General features: G+C 37.0%; 1 protein-coding gene across 7 annotated transcripts; it reads right to left on the minus strand.

Annotated features, from left to right (window-relative positions):
- Positions 1 to 2880: 2880 nt before the first annotated feature.
- Positions 2881 to 11587, minus strand: Pkc98e (Protein kinase C). Of its 7 annotated transcripts, XM_076904271.1 has the most exons (11): positions 10865 to 11584; positions 10690 to 10820; positions 10059 to 10606; positions 9334 to 9394; positions 9044 to 9269; positions 8009 to 8040; positions 7317 to 7387; positions 7071 to 7212; positions 6412 to 6978; positions 5710 to 6305; positions 2881 to 5619 (listed from the first exon to the last, which is right to left on the minus strand). In XM_076904271.1, the coding sequence occupies exons 3-11, from the start codon at positions 10386 to 10388 to the stop codon at positions 5455 to 5457; spliced, it is 2190 nt and encodes a 729-aa protein (XP_076760386.1). In that variant the 5' UTR covers positions 10389 to 10606; positions 10690 to 10820; positions 10865 to 11584; the 3' UTR covers positions 2881 to 5454. The 7 variants fall into 7 exon arrangements, with proteins under 7 accessions (XP_076760386.1, XP_076760406.1, XP_076760398.1 ...); XM_076904291.1 differs by having other exon boundaries at positions 9044 to 9245; positions 10059 to 10820; positions 10865 to 11587; XM_076904283.1 differs by having other exon boundaries at positions 9044 to 9257; positions 10059 to 10820; positions 10865 to 11587.
- Between the last annotated feature and the right edge of the window lie 203 nt (positions 11588 to 11790).

The following is an 11790-nucleotide window of genomic DNA, read 5'->3' on the forward strand; positions in this document are numbered from 1 at the left end:
TATAATCTAAAAAGGAAAGGGGAAGGGGGGTATACCACGGTCGATAGTCACGGGTGACCCTACTTAGAGCTCTATATTGCAACAATATTTTAATTCTCTTTTATATCATCTTAATTTATGCAATATATATAATATATATATATTCATAACTTTATATACCATTTCAATCCTATTTACATGGATTTGACACACAGGTCGTTAACGTGACGAACGAAAAAAAAGAAAAAAGTAAATCACGCGATTTCTAGCCTTCTTGCTTCTCTTCCGTCAGCTGTAAAACGCGCTGTCTCGCGTATCCAACGAACTAACGTTTTCCCTCGTTTTTTTTTTTTCTTCTTTCTTTAACGAAAAGTACACGTAACATCCGGTGTACGCGCGTGCAAGACAGCCGAAGCCCCGTTTAAAATGAGACAAGCGGAACGTGTCGTCGATAACGCGCGCAACTTTTTCTTATCCGTTTAGGACACGCCCTATTTAACACGATTGACTAGCGGTTACAAAAATCTGACAGCGGAAAATCTGTACGGGGGTTAGATTAAAGGGTCGACGCTTAACGAGAGTACTATCGTCCGCAACAGTTTTATTTCTATCGCGCTACTATAGATTTTTTCATTCGCTAAATATGCGCGTAGTTATGTACTTATGCGTGCCTAGTATTTTACTCTCAGCCGCTTTTCTCTTTTTTTCAAGTGATTCGATTTCTCGGCTTGTTTTCCTTCTTCCCTCTTTCCTCCTTCATTTAGCCGATTTTCGAACGCATGCCCTTATTATACGGCCAATCGATGACGATAGTTCTCTTCGAGAATCGAGCGAAAGAAAGATACACGACGATAATCAATTTTAACGGACACGAATCATTTAAACTCCGTTATGTACACACGCGTAAAGACATACTCTGGCGTATTTGTTCTCCTTCCCTATCACGCGATGATAAAAAATATAAATGACTCGTTACACGTTGTAAGCTACATTTTACGAAAACACGACCGTTATAAAAGCTTACGCATACGCACGAAAATGAGAAGTGCATAAAGTGTAGAAAATAAGTAGAAAAAGATTTGTTCCGATTTCGATTGTTGCTGTAAATACAACGAAATAATTAAAAGTAAAATCTAAACGATGGAAAAAGTTTCGATAAAAAAAAAGTCTGCAAAAATTGATATACTTAACGAGAAACTAAAAAAATATACGTACATCTTTAGCTAATTTTGCTAATTAACGATCTTAACATTCAGCTATTATCGTGACCTTGTCACGATACTTTAAGAATACTTTATACAAAATTAATAATAACGAGTTTGGCGAAACTATGTAAATACTGTGAAATAATATTAAATTATAATAAACGAAACGTCACACGTTTTAAAAAACAAAAAAATATATATATATAATACATCATTCGAAAAAACAGGGAAACTTGTTCGTCTTTGTCAGCTCGATGATCGTTGCAATAATGAATCATGCGTTTCTATAACGATTCTAAACTTCCTCTTCCATCATATTTTTATATTCTACTGAGTAGATGTGGTTTAACAACCTTGAATATTAAACGAACAATTGCAAGCTTCGATTATAAACGAATATTATTTTTCGTTCTATCTCGACGGACCAGTATTCGTAACATTTTAAACCGATACGATTACGCCTTACTTTCTATACAATCGTAACCCCGGAAGAAATCATTTGATAATCGATTAACCTCGTTCGACGTATCGATGTGTTTAGGACGGCAATCGTTACATTCTTTCATCTGATTCGCGCTATCGTCAACGAGCATCGAGAACCGATTATTCTGACAGAAACGAAATTACAACCGAACAAGACGTCTCGCGATACGACTATCAATGGGGCGACGAATTATTTAATGCAGAAATCGTCTAACCTACTGAAACGTCATCGAAATAAAATAAAATAAGAAAAAAAAGATAGGAAACTCGCCTTACTACGCCTAGCGACGACAAAGTGTTTTGTTGCTTTTTTGTTTTCCATCTCTTTTTCTTTTTTAAACGTATTGAATTACTGTTACGCGGTAATTCTAGACGTAACGATAGGTACACGATATAGCAGTAATTTTCTGTTCGAATAACGCACGAAACCGTCTTTTTTTAAGCGTAGGCCGGACTAACTCGTCTCTCTCTATTTAAATTTAAACAGAACCTTTTTTTCCGCAGCTCGATATATCGAACCAGACATCCTTTCTCGGTATTCTCGTTCTGACTAGATTTACAATAAGTGCACGAACGTAGATGAACCGAATGCTGACCCTTGTCGATTGGACCGTTTTTTTTCTTTTTTTTTTGGATTACTTCAAGATATTTTCTTATCAATAACGCAAAATAACAAATATTATCATAGCTATGCTAAAGATTGAATATTATAGACCGTATCGAATAAATAATGAAATTAACTTTCACAAAAAAAGAGGTTCCCAACGACAAGGACAAGACACTCTAAATTTAGTACATGGAGAATATTATTGACTCATTGGTCAATACATTGAGAGAATACTATAATCGCTGGTCAGTAATTATTGCTATGCAAGCAAAGCTGTAAAAAGATACGATCAGCTACATTTACATGCTAACGATCATTATTTCGCGTTAATGATCGTGAATACGATGCTGCTTTAAAAAGCGGCACCGTACGGTACGTAGTGGATCAATTCTCCCTGTACTTGATGACATTCATCCCGTACATCGTTAACTTCTAACATCGTGCGACGAGTACACGAGACGTGTCGTGGTTTGGAACATCGTTTTATTCACACTTCGGATGCATCGGTGCCGCAGCTCTCGCACTTCGAATCCTGCACAGAATCGAAGTGTGCAAAGGGCGGCACTCGATTCAAAGGTATTCTACCAATGAATTACTTCTCTCTCATTTCTCATTAGGTGAACCTAATATCTACGGAGGACATAAAAATGTACGAGTATGACACAACGACAATGATCACGACACCGAGTAACGCGTGTCTGGTTGTGCCAATAAGCCACTCGGATACAATCTGGGGCTGAGTGTTTGTTCTCCGTTGGCTCATTGGGAGACACGCTAAAATATTTTTTTCCCTTCTTTCTCCCTCTTTAACTCTGCATCACTGCGCTGCAGTTCTCTCCTTTCTTTCTGAATTTATTATCACTAAAACGTATTACCGACTAATTGTTACGCTATCGATACTATTTATCAATTAAACCTTTAAAACTAGCAACGACGAAAGAAGTTTACACCAAAGACTAAAATCAGATCCATACGGGACCGTGATTCATTATTTACGATCTCGCCTCGTGAATCGCTATCGTGCTTTTATGAGAAATCTTTGATGTAAACTCAACGGCACGGAACAATGGACTACGTGCCCAAATATTCTAGAGTATTTTGTTTATTCTGCTTCCACTCGCTCTCTACAACTCGAGAAATTTGTCTCACTCTTTTTTATCTCGAATTGATTTATCCACGTAAGCCGCTAGGGAGTTTGGGGGACTAACAATGATGCCTGACTTAGCATAACCGCTATTAGTTTCTCTCATACGCTTCAGCGTTCTATCACGCTGTGGATAAGGCTCGACTATTTCATCGCTTAATACTAAAGAGCTTTCAGCTTTTTCTAATTTTAAGTACACGAGTTGATGCTTCAAGCTTTTAAAGACACCTAACTAGAGACAACATGTACGAAGATTCTGGAAGGTGCATCAATATCGCTAGGTGGACTCCTTTCTTTTAAGTTCTCTTAATTCGCTTAGCGGTAACTTCACGCGTTTAACACGCATATATATGCTTCGTATATGTGTGTATGAGTGTGAGACTTGATTACACGCAGTGACACTAGAGAATTTCATACGATCGTTGCTTCCGATCGTCCTCCAGTGTTTTTGATTGCGAGCCTTGCTTGTCCACTGTAATTTAGGCGTACGTTAAAATAAGTTAAATTTATACGTGTACACATGTGTATATGTCATTTTGTATTAACTTTGACGGGAACCACCAGTGGACCCCGTCGCGTCTATGATCGTTTAAAATTTTATGTTAAGTATGAAACTCCATGTTCACCTGGTCAGATCGTATCCTGCTCGATCTCCACCACGCGAGCATGGTTCTTTTTTATTTTTATTATTATTTTTTCTGTTTTTTTTCTTTTTGCGCTATATTTAAATCCTATTGGAGAAGCGCTGCGAGATGCTCCTCTGGGTAAAGCTCGACGAAAAGTTTAGACCGTTCGAGGATGCGAGATCTCATTCGAACAAGAACACAACTTTTCGATTCTCTATAGAAGTTAGTCTACATACGATGCTACAGTATGCACAGGTTCTTATACAGACTCGACATTATAATTATGTCTGTTGCTGGTGTTACTTAAAACTTAAGCCCAGCTTACGTTTCAGTCTTGATCACTAGTGGCTCGACGCACTACGTTAAGACTTAAAACTCGACTTATTTTTTAAGCAATTATTGAAATAATTTTGTTTGTTGCTGATTCTTGTAATAAAAAATAATTTTCTCGTAAGTGGCAACAAAAAATTAATGTGTAAATACGTAAATGTTTAAAAAAATGCATAGTAAGAGACAAGTCTTCATATGATTAATCACTGAATCTGTAAATCGGGAACTTTCTTCCATATTTTAGAGGAATTGAATACCAATAAAAAAAAAAATTGATACACAAATCGTTTCTCCTCTTACAGACTCAAGATTATTCCTGTGCGGGTACTTGTATTTTCATTAATATAAAACATTCTTTATGTTGAAAAAGTATCGTTTGAAAAACGATCTGAGAGGAAACGAAATATATATAACTACATTGTTATCGAATAAATTCTCATTGATTCGAAATTTCTTCCAAAATATCGATATCGACAGAAAAATGTTAGATCGCCCAGCGACCTTTACCATGTCATGCCATCGAAAATTACTTTCTTTGCCCTACTTTTTGTACTAATTTTCTTAACCAATACCTGGTCTCCAAACTACGTGATCCTCTCATTTAGTTTCAGCGCCATGAATCCCTCACTTACGTTTCCTCTCGATCACGTTCGATTTCAACCTGCTTCAAAAAAACAAAGGAAATCGGTAACTTTGCCAAACCTTAAGACACTTGGATTCCAAATGCTTTTCCTTTTGTGCAGAATTAATCCTATGCTTCTTCGTTAGTGATCAATTTTTCTGCAAAAAACTACAACTTTCTTTTTTGTACACGGAACAGACTTCGAAGTCTAGTTGGTTTTTCCAATTTCTTGATGATCTCCACCGCGTTACTTTTTGTACAGCTTAAACGTTGCTTCCGATGACACGTAAAGTTATCCCCGGCAGGGATAAAATACAAAGGAGACCCCGAGCAGCTTCAGAACGCCAATGGTTCAGTTTTGCAGATTGGCATGCTCCGCCGATTTTCTCAAGCAAGAAGCGTTTAAGATTGATATTAACATTGAATCCTCTTCGTTCACTCGTTTCCTTACTTTTTTTTTATTGTGCTCCAAACCTGGCCGGATTGAAGTCTTTGTTGACGAACGAGAACCCTTGGAACTCTTCTTGGTTGATGTAACTCACTTCGTCCGGGTCTTCTGGTGTTAATACTGGGTCTTCTTTCGTAAATTCCGTATCGAAGTTCATTACATCCTTTTTGCTTTTCTAAAGAAATAGATATATTATTGAATGCTTTGTTAAACTAAAAACCACCTTGAAAGTGTGTAATGTATATAACGATCATTGCAAACTTACCGTTTTTGGTCTAATCGGTGGTTTCACTTTGCGCGCTTCAAGTGCTTCCCAGTCTATTTCTTGAAAGAATGGATGCGCCTTTATGGCATTCTCACCGCCATTAGCTACCACGCAACCTAGTCTTTTGGCAGGATTTTTCGTCATAAATCCTTTTAATATAGAAACTGCCTCTTTAGATATCCAAACAGGGTACAGCACGTCGTCTCGTAAAATAGATTCGAATAAATCGTCTTCGTTATCTGCTTCGAAAGGTGGTTGACCAGCCATCATTTCATACATTAAAACACCAAGTGCCCACCAATCAACGCTCGCACCGTATTGTAACTCCTGAAGAATTTCAGGTGCTATGTAATCGGGTGTGCCGCAAAATGTTGTCGTAGTCGTTTTCCCCTCGATAATACCCTCTTTACACATCCCGAAATCCGCTAATTTACAATGACCCTCTTGGTCAAGTATTATATTGTCTAACTTAAGGTCACGATAAATAATGTGATGTTTATGCAGAAATTGTAATGCGAGAGTAACTTCCGCCGCATAGAAGCGAGCCCTTGCTTCGTCAAATTTTCGAGCTCTCTGTATATGAAACATTAAATCACCTAAAAAATATTATTACTGCTATTACTTATATTTTTTATTAGTTTTATTAGTTTTTATTTTATGTGTTTTATTACTTATGTTTTTATATATTTTTAAAATTTTTACCTCCATTCACATACTCCATAACGAAAAACAACCGATCATTCGTCTGGAAACAACTGTGTATAGCTGTAAGAAAAGGATGTTTTGCTGCTAATGTTAAAATTCTTTTTTCTGTCATCGTGCAATCCACATCATCATCTTGTATAATTACATCTTTCCGTAAAATTTTCACGGCGTAAACCTCGTCTGGATTAGTTTTCCGTTCCACTAGCATCACTTTTCCAAAGCTACCTTTACCAAGAACCTTAATGAAATTAAAATCTTCGATACCAAATTTTCTAACTTCATTTTCACTAACAGGTACAGCGTTTTCAGTAGCGATAGCGGGAGTCTCCTCTTTTTTTTGAATCGTTTGCGAATTATCTGTCGGTAGTGTATCTGTTACTGTCATTGTTGTAGGTGTCTGACCAGACTGACAGGTTGTTATTCTATAATTAATCTTTGGAGTTTTAATCTGTTTATCTGGTGATATATTCATTGCACTCAGAATTTCAGCCATAGCTTTAGTATTAATACCACAGTTATTCGCAACATTTTTCTGGCATCTCTTGTGAACATTTATATTACAAGCTGTTTACAAACGAAGGAAATAAATTTGACTAAGTATTTACATGTATTATTCCATACAAAACAAATTATTATTATTATTATTAGAAAATTACCTTCGCATTGCAAGCCTTGTCTAAATAAACCATACAAGAGTGAGCCACAGTGGTCACAGAATGTAAATCTCTTGTAAGTGTGAACAACAAAACGATGTGGCATGTCTATACTGAAACGTGGACTTTCTGTATCGTGACTCGACTGAAATCGAATTTCATTCAAATATTAATCAATACAGTTATCACATGTTTCATAAATATTTCCTTATTATAAAATTAACAATACATAATAAATTATGTACTTACCTCGTCTCTCATGCCAGGGCATTTCATGATAACCAATTTGTGACATCTTTTGTGAACTACACATGTGCAAACTGAAACATAATTAAAATCCAATTGAATGCTTATAATTTTTTGGAACAAACAACACTCAGCATAGCATAACCAAAGCTGGCTGCATGCGTGATTAGACGCATTGATTCAAAATGACAGACATAAATAAAATTTAGCGGATGTTGTGATAGTCTTGCCATAGAACCAGTATAAGCTTGAACATAGAAGTACAGAATGTAAAATTTAAAGATGTGACATAAAATGAAACCATTAAAACAGTTGGACATGATTCATTACATTTAGTTTAGAAATGAAACATGCAATAAAATATTTCTTCACATTGTACCATTTTAAACCAGGGTTAATACACAATTGACAGTAAAAATTTGATCAATATGTTATGAAATATTAAGTTTTATTTTCCAAGTCTCGTCGCAAAAAGCACAGCATCAGGTATTAAGCTATTGGGCAAATTAAACATCAAAAACCTTTAATTTTCAAACTGAATTATAAAAATTCTCTGACTGCCTAGATGCTTTGATTCATTATAAAGAACTAAGTACACATACACACACCTAGATAAACGTATGTTCATACAAAGGTAGAGCAAGCAAATATATATAATTATAATATTTGTTAATAACGTGTATGTGTCTTCTCACCTTGACACTGATAGCCCTGCTTGCCCAAGCCCCTGAAATACAACAGACAAAACACATCACATCATCTCCTTGTATACCCTCATAAAACACATACGTATGCTTTCTTGGGCCATAAACCGTAATTAGATGTTTAGCTGGTCTTTTAAAGGATGATTAGAAAAATTTATCGTTCAATTTGTATTTCTCTCTTATACATTTCTACTCTTTCTTTAAAAATATGGATATATATTATATATTAATTTCCAAATAGTTTCATTGAACGATACAAATAGTATGTGCTTGCAAAACCAATGCATGCAACCTATTTCTTAGTTAAATGACTTATTCCAGCAAAATGCATAGAATATTATGCAATTGTTACTTTACTGTGTGGAGACAGTACACCTAATGTGTGTTAGTTCAACTTTTACTTCCCTGTTCCAAAGATTGTAAAGCTAGTGAATTAATTCAAAATTATTTCTTGATCCGTGTTGTAATACTCATACAAATATTCAAACATTATATAATGAAAAATAACAACAATTTCAGGTAATATTTTGAGAAACCATACAGCTCCTTGATGATAACTACAATTATACTGTAAAAAACCAAAAACCCAGGCATGCAAGTTCAACATTTTCAAAATTATCCAAAGTACCAGAATCCCACATTAATTTGGTGTGCGTGAAGTTATTATTATGAAGTTCAATGCAAAATGTCAGCTGTTATATAAATTGTAATTATAAGTCTACGGATGTTTATACAAATTCATTATCTTGATTAACATATTCTATGTAGAGGTTAATATTGCCTCTAAAATACTACAACATTAATTTAATTTAATTTAAGATATTTTGCATATTTCAATTTCCCACAAATGTATAAACATTTACAATTTGGTACATACTGTTTACAACATACACACCAAATTAAATATACAGTATTTTGTATCATGAAATGATTAAAATTAGTAAATGTTTTGATTTAGTGTTAGAGTATGCTTGTGAATTAAATCCTAAGCAATATTATCAATGTATTTTTGTCAAGCGTACATACCATATGAATTCACGGCAGTGAGAACAGAAAGTTGGTTGTCTCAGGAAGGTAGCCATAAACTTGTGACCATTTGCTTGATGAACCTTGCGACGCATAGCACCTCTCCGCCGGTTGAAACCCTGCCGTTCTTTAAACTCCCTTTTGGGTTCCTTCCCAGCGCTGATGCTTCCACCGCCTCTGCTTCCAATTCCTTCTCCATCACCTGTACCACAGCCTGTGTGTTGATCTAAAATTTTATTATAAAAAATATATCCTACGTATATTCTATTTAATTGTTACCTGGATCTTACCTTGTTCGTTCCACTTCAGGTCGATTCTGACCCTCAGCTTTCCTTGAGGTTCAAGGTCAACCTAAAATAAGTTCAATTCAAATAACAATTAGCAAATAATACTTCTAAATAACAATATTACTTTACAAGGTGTACAAAATATATTAATATCAATACTAGATGGTGAAAATAAATAACAGAGATAGTTCAAATTCAATTATTGTTAATATTGTCGTTTAATTTTAACAATATTCTGTAAGAATTGAAAGAATTCAATATAAACGTAATATTACTTTTGCCTCAATTATCTGATTCACAATAGTATGGTAAATATTGCCAAAATACATACGCTTTCACAATCTTTATGCAGTTGCAACATTTTAAGAAATAAAATGATTCTTAACAAGCGCACGTTTCCGATCTAAGAAATAATTATCGTCTATCTTTCCTTGAAGCGGTTTTAGTTGACATAATCTTATCAAACTACCTTGAATTATGCCATAATGTCACAATACAAAGGTATACATAGATTACACATTGCTCTTCCGCTACACGCGTCAAAAACAAACATAGTAATGTCAACACGAAATTATTTCGAACCAATCGTGCGATTAAACAGAAATGAAGGGTTAAAATGTTAGAAACGCGCAAGTATAAGTGCGAAATGAAAATGAAAATAAACAAAAGAAACACTTTATCTTATAATTTTAGTAAGAGACTTGGAATAGTTAGCTTTTGAAACCAACCCATAGATCCGCCGTCTTGTCATTCCTGCTGACAAGCTCCTCGAAGGGAATAGTACAGTTCGCGACGAAATAATCCGGCGGCAATGCCGCATCGTGGAAGACAGTAAGCCCAAGCATCACCGCGTCTTGAACCTCGTGAGTAAAAGATTCGTTCCATATCGGGTCGAACGTTTTCGGTTTGGTAGACGAACGATCAAGATGATTCTCGTCGACGTCCAGTTGCACGTAAGGATCTAGTATAGGTTCATCTTGCCAGAACTTCCGCTGTTTGTCCGTCGCCCTTAGCCCGACTGCCTCGCATATTTCGATCTTCACCGTCCCCGTGAACATCACGAATGGCAGATGCACCGACACACGATATAACCAAGAAAGGGAGGACAGAGGAAGGACAAGCCAGCCGACGGGCTGTCACGCCTGTCGACGAGCTGACACTTCGAGTCGTGCGATCAGGTTATCCGGAAATTTAGTCAACTACCCGAGTCAACTAGATCCACCTGACCATCACCGTTTTTGATTAACGACAAGCTCCTCTCGATTAGAAGCAATCGCTGGAAGGTTCGATATATGTATATATATATATGTGTGTGTATATATCTATATATACGCAAGTATATATACGCCGTATCAAAACCTCTGAAATGATTTCACCAATATAAGTTCCCGCGGTAAATACGACCTTCTGTAGAAATGTGTGGCGCACCGCTTTGAATATCCCGTCCAACGAGCCTTCGACACTCTCCCTCTCCCTCTCTCTCTCTCTCTCTCTCTCTCTCGCTCTCTCTCTCTCTCTCTCCCTCCCTCTTTACTTCTTTCCCTCTGACTCTTATACGTTCACTCTCTCTTCGCTGTATATCTTTTCCTTGCTCTTTATTTCACCTATCTTTATCTCGCTTCCAAATTTCTTCCCCTTCTCTTTCTTCTCTCCTCCCTTTCCCTTTTCCTTCGTCACCGCCACCAGCACCGTGCAGTTATAAACACTCGGCTCTCTTCGCGTTCACACATAACAGACACGGAAACGGGAGCAGAATTGGCGACGGCAGCAACAGGAGCTTGTCGTCGAGCCCGAGATGCAGACGAGGCGGATGCAGGACGAGCGAACAAGAGGCGGTGTTGGTTATTGCGAGGCGCCCCGTTCGCGAGTACAAGGCCTGTCCTTGTATTTCCGATCTCCTGAGAGCCATTAAGCTCCTCTTTCTCTCTTGAATTCTGCTTTCCGTGCGCTTTTTCCCCCTTTCGTGCCGCTTAACAAATTCTTGGACACCACTCGCGTCCGTAAAAATCTTTATTTCACGATTTGCAAAAAAAAAAACGACGTAACACGGATAAAGCACTCGTTTACCGTCCCTGGACAGCCCCACCGACCCGAACCGCTCGATTGGTCACTCCGCGCTTCGTCTAAAGGGCGACTCGATCTCGGCCTCAAATGCCTTTCGGAATACCTCGTGCGTTTCCGTCGAAAGCTCAGGCTGCGTTTCCACCCGCAGGCTGAACGAATTATCCACTAAATCCGACACCGACGTCTTCTATGTATATTTCTCTTTCAAATATTTTTCCGGTACCCTGAATAGTGTAAAATTAGGAGATTGCACGCGATTTTTTTTAAATCTATAAACAACAATGTTCGCCAGCTGGCTAAAATTCAACTGCATGGAGAGCTTGCGGAACAAGAAACACTAGAACGATGCGCAGCCATCTGATTGGCGGAAGTCTGGCTAAAAAAAGCGCGCTTCTA

Source organism: Xylocopa sonorina, chromosome 1, assembly GCF_050948175.1.
Source record: "Xylocopa sonorina isolate GNS202 chromosome 1, iyXylSono1_principal, whole genome shotgun sequence".
In the NCBI taxonomy this organism is placed as follows: domain Eukaryota; kingdom Metazoa; phylum Arthropoda; class Insecta; order Hymenoptera; family Apidae; genus Xylocopa; species Xylocopa sonorina.

Coding starts and splice junctions, on each gene's coding strand:
- Pkc98e (XM_076904271.1), bottom strand. CDS start 10,388: ATGTTCACGGGGACGGTGAAGATCGAAATATGCGAGGCAGTCGGGCTA. Junction 9,395..10,058: donor ACAAGACGGCGGATCTATGG/GTTGGTTTCAAA, acceptor AACTTATTTTAG/GTTGACCTTGAACCTCAAGG. Junction 7,213..7,316: donor GCCCTGGCATGAGAGACGAG/GTAAGTACATAA, acceptor ATTCGATTTCAG/TCGAGTCACGATACAGAAAG.